The sequence below is a fragment of the Copidosoma floridanum genome, unplaced genomic scaffold (assembly GCF_036245765.1).
Source record: "Copidosoma floridanum isolate Cflo_tuat_1 unplaced genomic scaffold, Cflo_Japanese_pri ptg000017l, whole genome shotgun sequence".
Lineage (NCBI taxonomy): Eukaryota > Metazoa > Arthropoda > Insecta > Hymenoptera > Encyrtidae > Copidosoma > Copidosoma floridanum.
Genome location: NW_028321894.1, coordinates 11227450 through 11247680, shown reverse-complemented (window position 1 = coordinate 11247680; position 20231 = coordinate 11227450). Strand labels below are relative to the sequence as shown.

The window sequence follows — 20231 nt, the reverse complement described above, 5'->3', positions numbered from 1 at the left end:
AAGGATCTTTGACTGATCCAAGAAATGGAGGGACGTTTAAACTGCCAAAGCATCGTTGCCATTCTTGGTTTCTGGTATGGTCGAACTAACATGTAGCCACTGTTTCATAGAGATCAGTATGACCTACATTGTAATGCAGTGTAATAAGAGCATCGAAAGTTATGACCACGCAGTGATATATTAATCAGTGGTAACAGGGATGGCATTAATTAATTCAAAAGCTTATCTTCTAAGGTGTAAAAAGAGGTAATGGAACTTCTTAGTATTTCAACATTTGATTGTTCTGATGAAGAAGTACCCTAGCGATATTTCAAAAAGTTTTCATACTGAGTACTGATACTTAAGTCTAACAAATTCAGCACATGGCAATAGTCCAGACTTATGATGAACAACAGGAAGAAAATCAGGCCTGTAAAATAGACCAGAGGCTAGTTCCACTAACGTCATGTGTTTCAAGTGCAAAAAATTATAATAGTTTGCTCTTACCGTCAAGAACTCACCATCTCTTTAGATAAGCTTATCTGAGATACCGTTACAATATTTTGATGATATGTCTTCAACGACTAAGATTGAATTGCATTGTGATGAGAATCTGATATGAAAAAAATTAAAGTTTCGTAGAATAACTGTGCTGCACCTAAAGTTATACTTTTTTATGAACTATTTCTACAAGAATAAAAAAAATAACTTAAATTTATTCCAGAGTTAATAACCATACAAATCTAGATTTTCATACTTTTAAGACAGAGCAGATTATGTAATAATCACCCTACCATTTGGTTTAAATATTTCTACTAAGTTTCCAAAGTAAAGACTTGTATTAGTAACTAATACGCAACGCCAGGCGTATGGTACTAGAAATAACTGGATAACTAGCAAGTGTGGCTGTTGATAATTACAATGCAGAGTTTAGCGTAGGTCCAATACTTGTGTTAGTGTATTATAGCTACAGATAACTTATTTAAGGTAGCAATTGTCATATTTGATAACTTCATTAATCCTGTTCACCCTAGTTAGCATCCTTCTTGATCAATAAGCTGGAATTAACAAATTTATCAATAATACTACCGTAGGTAATTTTTTGTGAGTTTTGCATGTACTCCTTAAAAAGATCGTCAACGGGTCAATCTGCTCTACTTAAACACAACTTACTTAAGCTGATAGGACAACTGCATGCATACAGCAGACTACAAATTAAGTTACACGAAAGTTTGGCTTGGCAGGGCGGCTTGTGAACAAAGCAAAATAAGGTGAGGAAAAACTACAATGAGCCACAGCTCTGTAGCGCACACGACACCAAAACTAATTTCAAACTTTTCAAACAATGTTGACCTTGGCTAAGCACGCAGTGAGATATACACATAAATAGTGAAATGTGTGAGAGCTGCTGTACGTAAGCTTAGAATATTATTAAAACTATACTTGGCTTTTTTTGTACTGTAAAGAGAAATGAGGAATAAACATATCTAATAATCTATTAAAATTTATTCCAAAGCTATACTTGCTTTTTTAGTATGATTCTTGGTGTAAACACCTTTTTATTCAATTCTGTCATGCAATTAGCATTATTTAAAAATTTTAAATTTACTTTTTTTTTTTAAATCAAAACTTTTAAGATTGATTATGAATTTTCGCTCTAACATTTTTTAAACCATTTACATTGTACAAATAATTATTTAAAATGCCAAGAATTTAAATGTATCCTATGGACCCCAAAACGCTTTTTATTGGGAAAGATCAGCGTAAAATCACGAGTACATTAACAGCTTTTTCTTTAGCTTTAGGGAGCCCTAAAAGTATGGTTTCTATAAATTTCATTGTATTTACAGGATTTTATTTATTTAACAAGTTAGAGAGTCTAGAACTTGTTTCACGTGTAGATCACTAGAATACTAACTCAAAAAAAATTTTAATAACTGATGGGATTGTTTTTGACTTAATTATAGAAAATAACTGTATTAAAATACCAAAAGACTGAGGGCTGAAAAACGTGCTTAATTTAATCACACTCACTTCTATAAAATATTAGTTATTTCTAAAAATATAGATCTGGGAAAGAAAGTCATAAGTATTATGCTGTTATTTATACATGTTTCAGTAGACAAAGTTGCATATGTTGTCTAAAATCTCGCATTTATTAAGAACCGGTAGTTTACAGTACTAATCATTTAGTGTATCATCTAATAATACACTAAATAATTAGTACTGTAAACTTCCGGTTCTTAATAAATGCGAGATTTTAGACAACATATGCAACTTTGTCTACTGAAACATGTATAAATAACAGCAAAATACTTATGACTTTCTTTCCCAGATCCTTATTTTTAGAAATAACTAATATTTTATAGAAGTGAGCGTGATTAAATTTAGCACGTTTTTCAGCCCTCAGTCTTTTGGTACTTTAGAACAGTTATTTTCTATAATTAGGTCAAAAACAATCCCATCAGTCTTTGAAATTTTTTTTGAGTTAGTATTCTAGTGATCTACACGCGAAACAAGTTCTAGACTCTCTTACTTGTTAAATAAATAATTCTACGGTAAAATGTTTGTAAAAAAAATTATTTCTTTCTATAATCTAAAAGTCATAATTCAATTTCTTACCTCATAATAACAAACGCCTTTTAGCACATCGTGCATCATATCGACAGAAGATATTTTGATCTTCATGATAGTCATTTATTCGACAAATTGCGCAGTTTCCTTTTAATCTGATTAATTTAGGGTTCTTCACATCAAAATTTTTCTTATTATGTTCTTTCACACGTAACTTTGCAAAATTTGCCGTTTATGTAAAACTAGATTTTGCAGATGACATTTTACATATTTTACATCAATAAAACGCCTGAGAATAGTTATACTAACCAAAGATTGTATTCGATTCTAAGTTTTCTCCACCATTGAGTAATTATTTTACACTAACTTTTGTCCAAACATAACTTACTTTTACAAAAGTACCTTGATGTTAAAGGAATTTATTTTATTGATCAACTTATAAAATAACAATCTGTGAGAACAGTTTTGAACATCTTAAGAATAGAATACGATTGATAATAATATGCTAGTCAACTGAGGAACTGGATGTAGAGGCAAATAGGCAATCCAAATAACATATCTGGTATATCTAAAAATGATTTTAACTATTTTCATAATTACATAAATTTCCTATTGTACCTAGTTTCTATGAACTTTTTTGAACCTTTTACAATTTTTTCTTGGACTCTTGCCTGTTTCGGTAATCTCATACTTATACTAGTAACCCCTATCTTTTAAAAAAAACAGCGTTTACTTTGGGCAGACACTATATCAAAAATTTGGAATGATTACCAAAACATTTATTGATACTTTTTTGTGACTTCATCCAGTTCACTACCTTTTTAATTCTGTAAAATTTTAACAATGTCGTCTCTTATTAAAGGATGAAGTGTATTGCACATAAAATTCCTTAAATAATCAAATATATCTAAAACTAATTATCTGGGGTTACAAGTATTTGCATAAAAATAAAGATTTACAGTTTCAAGGTGATTTAATTTCAACGTACCACTTACAATCATTGTGATATAGTTATTTATGACTATGCAATAAAAATAAAAGCATCAAGATTTAATACAAATAAAATAGATAAAGAAAATCCGTGTATTTATTATGCAACATATTTGATAAAAAAATTTAAAAGTAGTTCTATATATGACTCATTTTTATGAATTCACAAAAAAAGTTTCATTATTTATACAATGAATGACCAATTTTTAAAATAATTTAATAAATTGGGACAGAATCAACCGTAACCTATCTTTAGAATTGTACAAATCATGACACTGAACTTCAACAAGTAACTTATACAAGCTGCATATACAAATAACTGGTATAATTAATTATTTTAGCTGTATAATTTATTATCACGTTTTCATACTGCCAGTTTTTATCTATTTCTATTGGGTTCAATTCTTGTTTAATTCCTTTTCACCTTCTCTCATAACTTTATTACCTATAAACTGGATAATCCAACATAACTTTGAAGAACTCCGTCCTGTCAAACTTCAGCCACATCTCTAAATGAGTTAAAATTACATCAGTTTTAGTGTCATTTGTAGTTATATGACTATTTGTACTTTCTGTTTCCGCTTTTCTTACAGTTTTAAGAAAATCCCTGTTTTCTAGCACATTAGTCTAATTTAACACTACTGATGTGGTAGTAAGACGGTGTGCTGGTTTTTTTTTTTTAAGTTTTATAAAAGCATATTTATTGCATTATTAGATATGTAAAACATTACTTTTCTTTATACCTTATCAATAAAAACGAATAAGCTTTAGGAATTTTTAACTGTGAATCCTTCTTGTTGCCCTATTCACCACGAAAAGATAAAAACCATATTTATTGAAATATGTCAAATAATGCGCATCTCTATAAAATAATATTTAAATAATAATTTTACTAATTGAATACATTCATCCATTATTGAAATAAACTGTACAAAATTATTTCAGACGATCTTATACTTTTGCTCATGTAAGAAAATAAGAATTTTTTAAATACTTTTTAAAATAGTAAACGTGAAAAATTTCTTTCGAAACGACATTTTCTATCTCTGAATCAGTATCACATTCTATTTAAATACAAGTTTTATTTTTATTTTTTCCATCTTGATTACGCGACGTATAATTGACCATGCTAAAAACAGTAATTTTCTAAATATAATCCAATATTATTATTACTTTGACCTTGAGAGCTATTGATATTTATTGAAAACGCTAGGACGAAAGGGAATTGTTTTTTGTATAAAGTAAAAGATAAAGATAGCAAATGTTTTGTATTAAGAGTTATTTTTAGTATAAAATCTTTCTATCTAATTTTGTCTCCAGTTATAATTTTTGCTTATGTATTGTGTTAAAGTAATTTTGTTATTCGTAATATTATACTATTAAATGAACCATGAACAGTACTTAAATTTTGTAACTACGTAATGATTGCTGAAATTTTTTAATTAAGCTCGTGCGGTCGTAAGCCCTCACGAATATTGTTCAGAAATTGAATTCCAAATTTTTATAAATATTATTATCAGATTTATTATCTCTTGTGAGAAGCAAGAATAATGCTATAATACGTTTTCTTTTTTCTTTTTACATAATTTAGAATCTTATGATACAAAAAAAAAGTATATTTGTTATGAGAAGTAAGTATTACGGTTTCCATTAGAAAGTTAATATCTTTACTGAATATATTAGAACAAACATCAGCTGTTTTTATTTATTTGGCACTTTAAATAATTTAATTTTTTCTTCTCCAATATAAAACAATAATTTTGCGAATTTTGTCAATTTAAGGAATGTAGATGATATTAAATTTTTGAATACGAAACAATAATTCATCTTAGCTTCAATTGCAGTTATAGGCTATGAAAAAGAGACACACAGTTACTCAGGTATGAAAATGTACGTAAGCGAACGAGAAAAAGCCTAGTATCAAGTAAAAAACCATCCTCTAATCACCTTGTTAGTTCTAACGCACAGTAGCGTTTGCTTGAGACTTTCGTACAGTGTAGTCTTTATGTTAACATAATATCAAGTGAGGCTTCCAGCAGTTTCACATTCTTAGTGGGTTCAATAGCCACAATGTGTAAAATGATATCAGGTAATAAGTTATTTTCATGCAATTAATTTCTTATTACTATCGTATCAAGATATGTTCTCTTCGTTCTTCTGTCATTATTAATGAGGCCAATCAGATCCAACCTCTTTGACATATTTGCTGAGATTTTGTCCATTCACTCTATAGTATTGTCAGCCTTATGAACTTTACCTCGTATATAAAAATAAAAATTATTACCGCAGACATAAATTCTACTGTTTTTACAAATCACTAAAATATGATTGAAAAATAATGGAAAAAGCAGAGGCACTAGCAAACTTCCTTAAGGCACATCCAAGCAACAAAAAGGATTTAAGAAAGCTTGCCAGTTAGTGTACGGATAGTCTATGAGCTTTCTATAGAGTAAGATCTGATCCACAATGCTGCAATGTCAGAGAAGCCAATGTTTAAAAGTTTGCCAACGAGCAGATCAATACTAACCACATTAAAGGCTCGTAACTGATCAAGGATTATCATTAGTATAACGCAGTTTCTGTCCATAGCCGCCCTGATTTAATTGACTATGTATAGCAGTGCAGTGTGCCAGCTGTGTTGCTGTTGACAGTCGGACTTACAACGATCAAGTATATCTGTCCCATCATGGTAATTCATTATTTTTTTCAATGCAATTGCCTTCAAAATTTTACTCAAAGTACGCAATATGCTGATTGGTCTGAAGCCACATGCCACAGTAGGATTAATCTTTTTGGATATTAGCAAAGCTAATGCTCGCTTTCATGCGTCTGAAAAGATGCTACACTAAAGTGATGAGTTAAATATATCAATTAAAAATGAGAAAATAACCGGCAGGTATACTTTGAGAAATTTTAGGTTTAATTAACTCATCAGTTTTAGTTGCATTAGAATGTGCAGAGCTAAAGGCCTGCAGTTTATCTGGTAATTCAACATGACGAAAGTAAAAGTAATATCCTGATGAGATTATGGATTCTTAGGGAAGTAGTAGTTATCGAAATTTTCTGGTTTGGTGAAATGCTTGTTAAGTTCTGTACATGGAATAGAAAGATCTATAATGGGTTCATAGTGTTTTATTAAGCTCAATGACTTAATAGTGTTCCAAGCTTATGCAGTTGGTTTGTATTAAAAAAGAATACGTCGATGATATTCATGTATGGCATTTTTTATATTCAATTTAACTTTATTGCGCAGTTTTTTGTTAAAAACATGAAACTATTTAGTCTTATATAGTCGATAGTTAAGTTGAATTATTGACACCCTGATGTCAGACGAAAGCTAGGGTGTAGGCTTACTTTTCATAGTTGCCGCTCCAAAATGTGCATGGTGGTCCAGTATTCCAGCTTATTCTTGTGTAAAAAGACATATTCCATCTCCAAGACATATATCATTTTACAAGCAATTCCAGTCAATTTCACTCAGATCATTGGGCACATTGTTTTTGTTAACGTATTTTTAAGAATAATATTTTTTTGCTTTAGGAGGTACTCTGGATGTAAGAACATTTTAATCATTTAACTCATTTTAACCAGATGATCATATGCGCAAACACTACTTATCACTGCAGTCTCAACATTAGCCAGAATCCTGATTTAGGCAATCTAAGCACTATGACACAGAGTATTGTAAATCATTTGCTTTTGATCTCTGCAACTAAGAATTCTGGATGTTTAACATGTACAGGTAAAGAGTCAGATAATTTGATTATCTTGCACTTGAGTGAAGTATGAACACAAGTAGCCGCATCTCTGGCACCTTTTGTAATCTAATTATGTCTAATTGAACGATATCTCGATATGCAAGACAAATTTCTTGGTAAACTGGGTTGAGAAACGTTTAGCTACTAACAAACATGGCCGTGTTATCGTCTTTGACGAGTCCATCAATGTCATGAATAAAGGCTGGTATCTATTATGCATTGACGTGTCCAGTAATAAATCTGAAGGTGTTTCTACTTGTGGAGTTATTCATTTAAGTTACATACAGTGTGGGATTAACGTTTTTTATCAGCACAAAGTGTAGGGTACTTAATTTTGACAAATGCACAATGCTATATGTTGTGAAGCTTATTAAGCTTGCAGTGAATACATCATTTAGATAATCTTAATTTAAAATCCTTAGTATAATATGAGCTGGCACAGCAACCACAAACCACCTCATCATGAAAATTAGTAGCTATATGACCTAGCTTTTGATACTTGTAGCACTGCATTAGAGACACATTATCATTAAACCTGCATTATGCAACCAAGACTGATTCTATCTTGAAGGAATAATTTCTTCAATGTTCAAGTGGTTAATTAATCACGCAGAATCTGTATTTCCTATTACGTGCTGGGTACAGATATATTATTTTTTACTTTCTCTTGCTCACATTCACAGAAATTTTGTGCTATAAGGCTACTATGTATTTTATTTTTAGTGTATTGAACAGGTAAGCCATGTATAATTATGCAAGGCTATAACTTTTGCATAGGTTTACCTAATTTTTCTAAATTAGGGCACTTAATTAAATCATGTGGTACCTTACTCTTAACAACTACTGATTTATGAGAGGTCAAATTAACTCCCCCAAGCTGAGGCCCAGATCATCTACAGAGATATTTTCAATGCATTTTCAGTGTACAAAGCTGTTCTTTAATTCATTAGCATGTTTATTGAAAGGATTTATCCTAACATGAGTCTTATTTCTCACTAGGATTAATTTACTATGGCCAGCAACTGCATTACTACGTGCATCTCGTCTCACAATACCAAATGTTTAAGTTTTTTTTGTAACTGGCCACGTCCAGTTTTACGCAAGTTTAGCGAAATACGCAGAAAATGCATTGATAAACATAGAAGCAAGACAATTTATAGCAGCTTGCAGTGTTAACTTAACTTCTCTTTTATGACCTTTATGACCCTATTGATGTAGCAAAATATCAACATTATGTTTGGTACGTGTAAGCAGCAGACGAAGCTTAGAAGCAGACAGCGTGGCATCATCATTACCATCCATATTGTCAGCACTCAAAGCACTTTTTTCTCTCTTCTCCTCTCTTTCGTCCCCCTCATTCTTATCATAGATCGCAGTTGCGGGAATCGGTGAGCCAAAACTGCAACGCAGTAGCTTATCCAGGAACTTCTCGCTTGCGCAGATAGGTAAGCCAACAGAGACAGAAGAAGATGTCAGCCCTGTCCTCGTAGCCTCTCAAGACAGCAACTTTCAGTAAAGTTGATGGTGCCGTGCAGGTTGTGTACAAACTGCTGAGAGAAAAAGAGAAAGAGAAAGAGAGAGAGAAAGAGAGTAAGAGAGAGAGAGAATATGTTCTAATTACTGCGTTAGAAAACATACTAATTGATTGCTTGTACACAAAATTAAAGTATCACTTTGCATGAGCAATAAGTATGTAATAGTACACTTTACGTTCTAATGTACACCATACATTTCAAACCTTGCTAATAGTTAAGGCGATTTTTTTCTTCTGTGATTCCCCAAATAAGTAGCTCACATAATGAGCCCTTTTTATAGTTTCCTTTAATTGACGATTTGCAAGTGTAGCTTGACGACTTACGGCAGAAAATGAAGGGCTTATTATGCAAATAATAGGAGATTCATAAGAGGATATTTTAGCAGTTGGGGTCAACTCTTTCTAATGCTTGCGAGATGACTGTGGGTCTACATACCAAGCAGAATATTCTTTTAGCCAAATGGAACTCCCTCTTAAATGAAAGACAGTTACGACAGAGAGAAAACGGGACTTGTTATGGTCAAAGAATTCGTTGCATAAGCCAGAGAAGTCTTGCTGAAAATGTTTTGCCACATCCACTACAACCATCACAGGCATCACAGTCAACACAAATTCTACTGCCTCAATAATCTTTTGGGCATACTTTTTTAAATGGTTTGGTGACAGGCTCATTTCCACCTCCTAATGGTCAAGCTCACAATCATGAAAGTAGTTATCCGTTAAGAGAGTTTTTTTATCAGTTGAGTCTGATTGCCAAGTTACACAGTTAAGGTGATAAAGAAAGTAGTTGCTCTAATTTCCTAAAAATTTGTTAGAGTCAGAGGGACGGCTGGGTTTGACTTCAAACTTGAGTTTCGTTATGGGGAAAAGTATTTAGAAATGACGTGTTGTTTCTAACTACAGAAAAACAAACAGAAGCTACATAAAGATTTCTCAAATTAGGCTACTTATTTACAAAAGCTAGTTTCAGTAGTTTATCCTACGAGTCCGTTTACTACTAAAGATAAAGTTGCTTCTTCAAAGTTTATTTGAGAATTGCTTATAATTCTATTGAGGCAGCACTTCAATTAAAAAGGATTAAATCTTTCAGAGTGGCTCTTCCATGGGCGATGAAGGTTAAGGAAATTGATAAAGAAAATAAGAAACTTCAAGAAACTTATGTTGTCACAGGATGGTACAAAGCAGTGCAATCAAATTTAAATCCAAGAATAAGTCAGGAAAGAAGATCCTCAAATATCACCAAGTAAAAAGGGCCACATAAAGTACAGTTATCCTCAAGCACATGCGCTTAATCAGCAGGAAAACTACATTTTGTTAAATTTTAAAAAGAGAGCTTAACACTTACAGACTTTCCAAACATACGATGACTGAGTTCTCTGTAGAATTACGTAGAAAATCGAAAAATTATGTACGAAAGCTGAGGAAGAAAATGACAGAAATCATTGACTTGACAAGAATCACCATAACTACATCATTTAGCAAGAGTAAAACCCATTTGGAGAAACGAGCAAGAAAAGTTGACTTTGTGGAAGGACAAAAAACTCAGCTCTATAATCCACAAAAAAACTAAAGAAAAAGGTCTGGAACTGCAAGCTAATTAAGATGGTCTGTTTGAAAGGATTAAAAAGATTAATGAAGTTGTCTACACCATTAGAAAGTCACAATAACACTAGACAAACATCATACATGCGAACGGAGTTGCGATTTTTCACGAAAGAAAATTATCCTTACTAAGTACCGATGTACTTAGTAACTTATGTTACTAAGTGCTTTGATTTTATTTTGCGTGGTTTATTTTTTGAAGATGTTGGGCAAATGTCAGTGGAGAGGTGTAAAATAGAATCCACGGAACGTCGTTCCTCATTTCATTTTCAAGGATATAATCATGTACCTATCTTTTACATTACCCTGAAAAATAAGGTATAGTAGAATGAAACGGAAGCAATAGGATTAAAGGTACTTGGTAACTTAGTAGTAAAGTCAAAATAAAGTTTTCAAGTCCTGTAGATATAAAAAAAAATTTGGATATAGTTGGATTTACAGTTGGATGCAATATACTTGGTTACTTGAGAAAGGAGTCTGGTAGAGATATTCTATATTCTGAAGCTATATTGATATTCTGTAGCTTTAACGGAAAAAGATATGGGTGATATTTTAAAGTTCTGTATAGTGTTTAGCTTCGTCATTGTCAGAATGAAAATCTCAAAGAGGAGGGTATAATGTTGGGTACACAGTTTAAAAAAAGGTGTGGGACGTACGGGTTGCCGTGCGATCAAAAATGTTTACCATGCGTTGCTAGATCTTTTTTTTTTGATAAAAAAATTGTAGTTTAGCTGAGATTATAACAACATGTCTACTATGTCTAAAAATAGTAGTTTTAGTAAAATGGTAACAATTTTGGACGACCAGAAGTGCTGAAAATGAGGTAGAAATTATTAACTGCCATAAATTAAAAAAAAAAAAAACTTAGTCAGTGTGACTTAAGCCCAGGTGATAAGTAACTAAGCTTTCCTAAATGTATTCTAAGAAATCCAAAATGTTCTGTATACTTGTCTTCAGGTGTAAATACTTAACAATGTACAAGTCAGTATTTGTAAGCTAAGTAAATGTATGATAATTTTTTAGAGAGACTCTAAAAGAAATCAAAGCATCTGAAGAAAAAAATCTGATGATCGATTGCTCCTATGAAATCTTGGACAAACTACTGTATCAAGCCTTGCAGGTTGGGATAGTATCAGAATCTTACAATATATTAATAACGTCTCTGGTAAGTAAGTACATAAATTGTATCGCAACAATAACATTGTAGTAGCATCAAGATCATTTATTATTTAATAAAATCAATATTTGTTATTACTAAACAATACGCATGATACTATTTTTATAATATTTATAAAAAAAAGTATGTTTTATAGTCCTTTTACAAAACACTCAAATGCCATCAGAAAATTTGCTTAATTTGAAAAATAATTACAAAAAATATTTATTATCTACCTCTTTAGGCATGACTATACTAAAAACTTCTTAGAAAAAGTTTTATACCTTGCGTTCTAAAATGCTTTATAACTTACATTGTAGTATATGTACATTATGTGTTTAAGCAGTTGTAATTTTATATTAGTAACGATTGTCAATGTTAGTGAACTATGCTACCATATGTTTCGCAATTACCAGTATTATCTTCGCATTATCCTTGTATGCAAACACTGAAATGATTAATTTATAAGTATATAATATCTTAATAATAATATCTTTTAGTACAACAAAAAAATTGAAAAATGCTTTAAAATATAAGGATGCAAAGTAATGAAAAAATAGTTCTTAAGAATCTTAAAAATTAGGTTAACTAATAAAAAACAATAGAAATCTCAATGAAGTAAGTTCAAAGAGTCATAACTAGAACATAAGTTTTACTGTACTATTAAAAATTATACAAAGTTATTAACGATCCACTAAAACTTTCTTATATTTTAAGTTACCGATGATCTTATTTAGAAGACACTCTTATTTTACGAGAATACTCTTAATAATATAGCTTCTGAACTGCTAGGTAAGAACTGTAACTTTTTTCAAACAATTATATAATGACATGCCACTACTATTTCAACATTTTCAAGTCTCATTTTCAGGCTATTTTTAACAAGTTTTAAAAAAGATAAATGCTATAAAATGAAGTATTAAAAAATTCATTGTTAAAAAAGTTTGAGAATAAATTTACAGTCTGTTTAAGATAAACAAAATTTTTATACAAAGAACTGTAGCTTTTTAAGCTATTACAAAAATATATACAGCTATGAATAAAAATATTTCTTGTCTGGTTAGAACTAATTCAGTACTGGCATAACTCTTTAGTTACTTTTCCTCCACAAAAAACTTCTCAAAAAAATTACTCCTAAAACTGATCCCAAGAATATTTACCTATTTTTATTTAGACTTATTTACCGAAAGCTTTAAAAACTGAGTAAAATAACAATTATATCATAATAGTATGAAAAGCTTCATATTGGCTGCAACGCAATCATTTACTGTATGACAAAAATTAAGCTTTCATGTAATCCTCAACTAATATTAAACTACATACAGATGTTGTAAGGGTATGAAAAAGAGTTAAAAGATTGACAAACCATAGATATGGTAATAATTAGTTTGAAAATTAACATCTGATCCATATTATGATTAATTTTCGATTTATCCCTTACAAAACAAAAAAAATAAGCAGGTTCTAATTTTTAGCTTATGTTTTAAGTTTCTACTAATGTTTCAGATAATAAAGGTTAGTATTTATATCTACACGTATGATTAGGTTATTATTTGGTTCTTATACGATATTATAACTGTGTTTAAATTTCTTTCAAGTTTGTTTACGTTTGCTAAGTTCTTACACCATCTCAGAGATACTGTCTATGACGTGTTTGATTTTCTTTAAAACTGTTGTATTTTTTCTATTTATTTATCAAAAAAGTTTGAGTTTTAGTATATTAATTAGAATACGTCATGTTAAATGTTTTGAAAAAAAAAAACCAATTTTGTTCATTCACACGTTAGTTTTAATAGTTGGTTTCCCTTGCTAACAGATTTTTTGTTTGATGCATTTGTTTTAGTCCTGATTTTAGGTAATGTTGTAATGATATACTTATTTTTAGTAAATAATATTAAACATTTAGCAATTGTTTATTAACTAATTGGATCTTTAAAGCAGAAAACCACTTAAAGTTACTGCGAAAATACTTTTTTTTGTAACAAATAAAAAATCAAATTTTAAAACTAGTACAATTGAGAAAGTAAAAAACTCACTTTAAGTATGTATTAGCACTATTTAAATTATCAGAATGATCATGAGTTATTACTACATCTTTGCAATTAATATTGTACAGTATTATAATATTATACGATTAATATTATACTTCTGCATATGATTCTATAAGCCATTGTGCATTAAGAAAGACGGTACTACTTTCATTACTTTTGTCATCCCTAATTTCATTCACTGTAGAAAAAATTTCCTTAGGCTCCACGTTCAAGTGAGGTATAGCGGAAATCAGTTAAAATAAAGATATTAATAATGTATAAAGACACTCGTTTACCTAATTTTTTGAGCTTATGAGTTTACAACTTACGAATAAATAGACATCCTGATATTTTTAAATATAAGTAACAAACTAAAAAGGAAAAAAAATGAAGGAAAAGAAAGACGTCAAGAGTTTAACTCATAATTTTGAGGTCTACAACAAAGTGTGTATCTATTCAAACTATCTCACGACATGATTAAATGATCCAATAACTTACACAATATATTTTGAGTGTGTACTGGAGCTGAACCATTGCTCATGCATGCTCCTATTTATAAAGTTTTAATTTTCATACAGCATTAATTATTCTTACTATAACGTTTCATTCTTCTTCCATTCATAAAGAAAATCTTTTAAGTGTCGACATGTAAGTGGGCCAGGATTTTATAACTAAGCATGGTGAGTTTTTGCTTAAGTTTAAACTAATCATAATAAATTTAAGTATGTGATCACAATTTTGGCACATTGGTAGCACATGAACATGCATTGACTACATTTTTTGTTATCTTAAGTCCTAGGGAGTGGATGTGGTATTACCTATGGTCGTTAATAAAAAAAGTAGTTGAACTAATAACTGCTCCATGTATCAGTTAATAACTAATAATTTGAAGTCAATTAACAAATTATTTTTTAACAATAAAGTAAAGGCTACGTTAACGTAAGCTTATATGCTACTATCATAAAATTCCATTTCAAAAGTAACCCATTATTACTGGGTTTAATAATACAGAGTCAAAGATTTATCTCATTGCCATTGCTTAATTTAGCATACCATGTCATGCATTTACGATTTTAATCGGTTTTTTGGTAATTAATTTTAACAAAAATAAAATTCTCTCAAACAGAGAAAGGTTAAAAAAAATTGGCGAAAACGAGTACGTTAATTATTTGAAACCACTAGCTTTTTCTGTAGATTAATGTCTAATAGAATTAGCTTTGTAAAATTTCTTATTTTGACATTAGAGAAATAATTACCTTAAGTAGATACATATAATATAAATTGAAGGAACTAAGATTAAACACTTTTTTGATCGCAAACAGTCCAAAAAAATGTTAAAAATGGCCAAAACTGATTTTTTGTATTCGACACCGTCAAATTAAGTTACTAAAAAGAGCTTGTTGTAAGTGTATGCGCAGATAAAAAACAGAAAAAACCAGCTGCGAATCAATCTAACTGGTTGAGAAAAAGACCCAGCCGATCACACAAATTATAAATGTACCTCGAAATTTTCAAACTCATTAACTCTTGTTTTTTAAACTTTAAGAGCTGAAATTTGAGTTGGATATAGTTCTTATGCTTCTTTGATATAGCACGACATTTCAGAAAAATCAGATGCTTAGTTTTTTTAAACGGCAGCTCATTGCAAAAAAGTACTTTTATGTACAATAGACCTAAAAGTTTGTTATGCGATAATGAGCTTTTTTTTAACGAGGTTGTCTTTTCAATACATTTATAAAATTCCTTTGATCGACACTGCATAAAAAACCGTTGTTAAATATTATTATCTTATGAATTCTTACATACGATAGAGGGTACCTACCATAGTAATTTGTTCTTTAAGTATTAAGGAAGATTATTTCGTAAGAAAATAGCCTTCTACCGATCCACAACGTTTTTAAGGCCATTTCACAAAAGTGCTTTTATTGCAACAATCTGCAGTAGGCAGAAGTTATATATCTGATCTCGGTTAAATTTTGTGCGATACTTGGTAGGCGTGAAACCTACAATTAATTGAAATTTTAGCTCTTATTTATTACAAGAATAAAAATCATAAGTTCTCTTAATTTTAAACGAAAATGGCAGATTTTTGCAATTTGCAGAAGCACCACTAGACCAAGCGACTAAATCCACATCTTATTTCTTCCGTCTTATAACGATGCATAAGCTTATTAACAGCTTTTTTTGTAACTTAATCCAACGCTCTCTAACGCAAAAAAATAGTTGTAGCCTCTTACAATTACAATTTCTTGGACCATTGCTGCATTATTCTTGCAGTAGCTCGTGCGTGAAGTAGAGCTCAAAAGTGACTCACGTTGTTCAAGCAAGAAGAAGAGACAGAGTGAGAGAGAGAGAGAGAGAAAGCCGCCTAGTGACCTTTGCTAGCTGTACCCAACCTTGTACCCACCGCCGTGATCAAGGACCATTACTTCTGAAATTTAGAGCCAGAACCCGTTGCGGAACGATGACAACCCGAGGACAACTAAAAGTTAGATCACCGAGGCTTGCTGAAAGATAGTGAGGAGGATGGTAAATCGAGAGGTGAAAATTGTGCATGGACTTGTACGTCTGTGCTAAAAGAGCTTTGCCTAGGGTAAGCCGTACGTACGAAAGCCCCTATGCGCCAAGTACTAGCGAAAAAAAGCTAGTCAATTAAGTTGTTGTCTCCACATCGAACGAATAAGGCGTTCGTGTTACCTGTGTAGGACGAGGCTTGAGCGCCTCAACTAAGGGGCCGATTGTACTGCTCAGTTTATTTTAAGATGAAAGTTATTTCTTCTCCTCTCGTACTCTTAACCAAAAACTCTGTCTCCCTCTCTCCTTCTCTTGTGTGCCGCGAGAAGAGAGCAAAGAGTAAAAGTGTAAATTTCAACTGATTAAGTTTAGGTGACTAATCGATAAGTTGTACAAATATAAAATTACACAAAAAATGTTAATTAAAGTTGAAACTTTTGTATAACGTGCTATCTTGTTTGTATCGTGAAGAACAAAGGAGAATTATCTTGTGATTAGATGGATCAAGGAAAAGGTGATAACATCATTCTTCTTTTCTTCTTTCTTTCAATTCAGCTCTTAACTAAATCATACAGCCCATTACATCCACGTTTGAGGATAATAAGCAGGTAACTTGCCATCCGAACGAAGTCCTTAGAGCTGGATGACACAAGAAGGAGAAAGTGTGCCACGTGAACGAGCTGGAGCTCTCAGTCAGCTATTTTATAGCTAAACAAGTGTACGTATACACCATGGACAACGAACGTGACTCATAAAGAAGCGGCTGGTCTACCATTACATGGTTCTTTGTTTTATGTGTGTTGCGGGAAAAAAGGAGAAAGTGTGTGTAAAAAGGACAGTGTTAGCTCTTCTTTCTTTCTCGTGTGCTGCAAGAAATAAAAAGGCTAGTGCACTTTCCAATTTTCCTCTCTTATGTGCTGTGAAGAATGAACAGAAGAAACATGTATAAAAAGGATGGTATTGGTTTCTCTTTTTTCCTCGTGTGCTGCAAAACCTATAAAGGCTAGTTTTCGTTTAAAATTTTTCTCTTTCTCTTATGCACTGCGATAAAAGAGAAAAAGGTACACAAGTGTGAAAAGGACAGTATTAGTTTCTCTTTCTCTCTCGTATGCTGTGAGGTGTAAGAAGGCTGTTACGCGTTTTAACCTCTATCTCACTCTTTTGTGGGTTACAAGAAGGGAGCAGAAAAAGGAAAAGGTGTGCAGCGCGAACGAGCTGGTGCTCGTAGCCGGCCATCTTGAAGCTACGCTGGTACACGTTTGCACCAAGGACAAGGAAAGTGCCACATGGCTTAACAAGTAGCAGCTGGTCAGCCATTGTATAGTTCTTCAAAAGCGTGTACACGTTCCAAACCTTTGTCTCTCTCTCTCTCTCTCTCTCTCTCTCTATCTCTCTGTCTGTCATGTGCTGGGAATGAGTGCAGAAAGTGCACGTTTTAATACTTTGTTTCCCTTTCTTTTACGGGCTAAAAAAAAGGAGTGTAAGTTGTGTGTATAAAAATAAGCCAGCTTACTGGCTCCGATTTAATTGATAACTTTAATTTTGATATCTTAAAGTATGGAATTTTATTGCATTTAAGAATTGTTAAGACTTAAGAGTTATTTTTAAGTTAGTAATTTAAAATTCATGCAAAATTTTTCTTACCTCAGAATCAATTTTTAAAACTATGTATTAACAGCCTTGCTACATTCCCTTAAATTAAATTGGTAAAAGCTAGTTCAGTAAGTTGTTGAGCTCTGAATTGTTAATTGACTGTTACATGCACACACTGATAATTTTATCAGTTAAATAATCAAACTGAAAACTTCTGTGATTCTAGAAAAATGAATTTTACAAAACCTTTTGATAAATTAATTGATATTTTTCATAAGTAAATACGTTTTTTCGAGTTAGATAAATATTATACTTTGATAAAGAGAAAAAGAATTAGAAAATAAAAAATACTAATAAGAAACTTCAACTTTAAATTTAGTTGTGAAATGATATAGCTTGATTATCTTGCTTAGTTTGAAAAATTGCTTATTTGAATTTAATTGTGTGATGTGTTGTAACTTACGGCTCAAGCGCTACTGTACACATTATTACGTAGCCACATTCCACGAGTCAATAACGTGCTGGCTACCAGGCCGAGTACACGCTTAGTGCCTCGACGCACTTGTAATCTCTGTACAGAAATACTATACATCATCTGCAATAAAGTTATTTACTTACAAGTATAATATTTAAATTGCGTTTTCCTTACTTATTAATACATAGCAAATGGCGATGAGGATTGTAATTAGAAGCACGTGCTCAATAAAAGTCAAAACGCTCTTTACATACGTAAGGATAAACGTCTGCAAATAGAGCAGCTAAATCAAAATGAAATAAGGTAAACTTAAAAATATAGTCCTACCCATGTCTGACAAAAATGCAACGACTGGTTGGATTTAAAATCTCAATGAAAACGAAGTAATCGAGGAGTTAAAGTGTTGTGGTGTACCACACAGTGAAAGTGAACAATATAACGATTTCAGAAAACAATTGAGAGAAAATATCAAGTGTGTGCAAAATGCCGCGAACGTCAGAATCAGCCTGGCAACCAGTGACTTAAGCGAAGAAAAAGTCGTCGTAGGAGAATTGACTCACCATACGCTCAACTCAACAACAATAGTTTAAAGCCAATCTATTGACACGGAAAGCGATTCAGATAGCAGTATGTCACGTGAAAAATTTTTCTTCGATTTAGAGGATGGCGATTGAGAAGTTTTTACGGGTGAATTAGAATTTTTCTTATTGACAAAAAACATTCAAGAAGAAAAAGTGAAAGTTGCAAATTTAGTTACCCATGTAGATGATAACGCCTACTCGCTGCTTAAACAACTCATAGCTCCAACTAAAGTAATTGCCTCGACTTACGACGCATTAATTAAAGTGATGTCAGACCACCTTGCTCTAAAATCATCAGAAGCAATGGAGCAATGTAATTTTTATGCAGCTTAACAAGATGCACAGGAATCAATACCTTCATTCATCGCTAAACCTAAAAAGCTCTCTCTAAATTGCAATTTTGATAAATTAGACACTGCGCTTCGTAATTAACTTTTATGTGGCATAAAAGACAAAGAAACACGAGTCGAACTGTTTGAAAAGAAAAACTTAACATTTGAAAAAGCTCAAGATATCGTAGTGATGCGTGAAAAAGCCGTAATAAATGCCGATACATCAAGCAACGTACTTGATAAAAAAATTCGAAAAAAGAAGGATATGCTTTTCAAAGCAGAAATCAAGGATGTTAAGGACAACCAAAACAACAATCGTGGAACAGACGTACGAAGCAGCGCAACGACAACATTTCAGCATATAATAGTTGTGGTAAACAGAATCACGACACCAATAGCTGCTTCTATCGCAGCTATGATTGTAACTACTGCAAGAAAAAAGGGCACCTAGAAAAAGTCTGCAAAAAAAAAGTGGCTGAAACAAGACAGCAAGAAATATTCGTAAATTCGATAGCCGAGAACACCAAACCAAAGAGATCTCAACCGAAGTTGGAGCATCAATCCGATTTTTTTTTTTTTAAATAAAGATGAGTATTAACAACGTAAACGAAACCATGTATGACCAGTCTCACCGCATCAAAGCCAATAATAATAATATTGTAAAATACAATCATGTTAAACTCTTAAAAAATAACGCCGCGCCAATATTTTAAGACCTTATTATAAACGAAAAGCAAATTAAAATGGAAAGAGACACAGAAACGTACATGACTGTTTAAAAAAAAAAGTTTTACGATGATAATTTTAACAATACTACAATATTACAAACGCGATGTACATTAAAAGTATACGATGGCTACAATCTAACACCTATTGGTAAACTAGCTGAAAGTCAAGAATAAAAATAAAACATGCGTTTTAGATTGTTTTGTGTTGCCTGGCTTAGCATCGCCTTTAATAGGACGTTCGTGGCTCAAAGAATTCGGGTTATGGCCTCTTCTCTCATCCGATGAAAACAAGAAGTTAAACATAATTGACATTGAAAACGTACACGATTACATTACACAATAATTTAAACGACTTTTTAGCGATACTCCGGGACTTTACAATGAA

The 20231-nt window shown here is 31.8% G+C and overlaps 1 protein-coding gene across 1 annotated transcript in view; it reads left to right on the top strand.

Moving 5' to 3' along the window:
* Positions 1-20231, top strand: part of LOC106639240 (glutamate receptor ionotropic, kainate 2) — a 1100929-nt gene that overhangs the window by 337768 nt on the left and 742930 nt on the right. The window contains exon 4 of the mRNA XM_089592472.1: positions 11461-11602. Coding sequence (XP_089448598.1) covers positions 11461-11602 — 142 coding nt within the window. The remainder of the gene's footprint in view (positions 1-11460; positions 11603-20231) is intronic.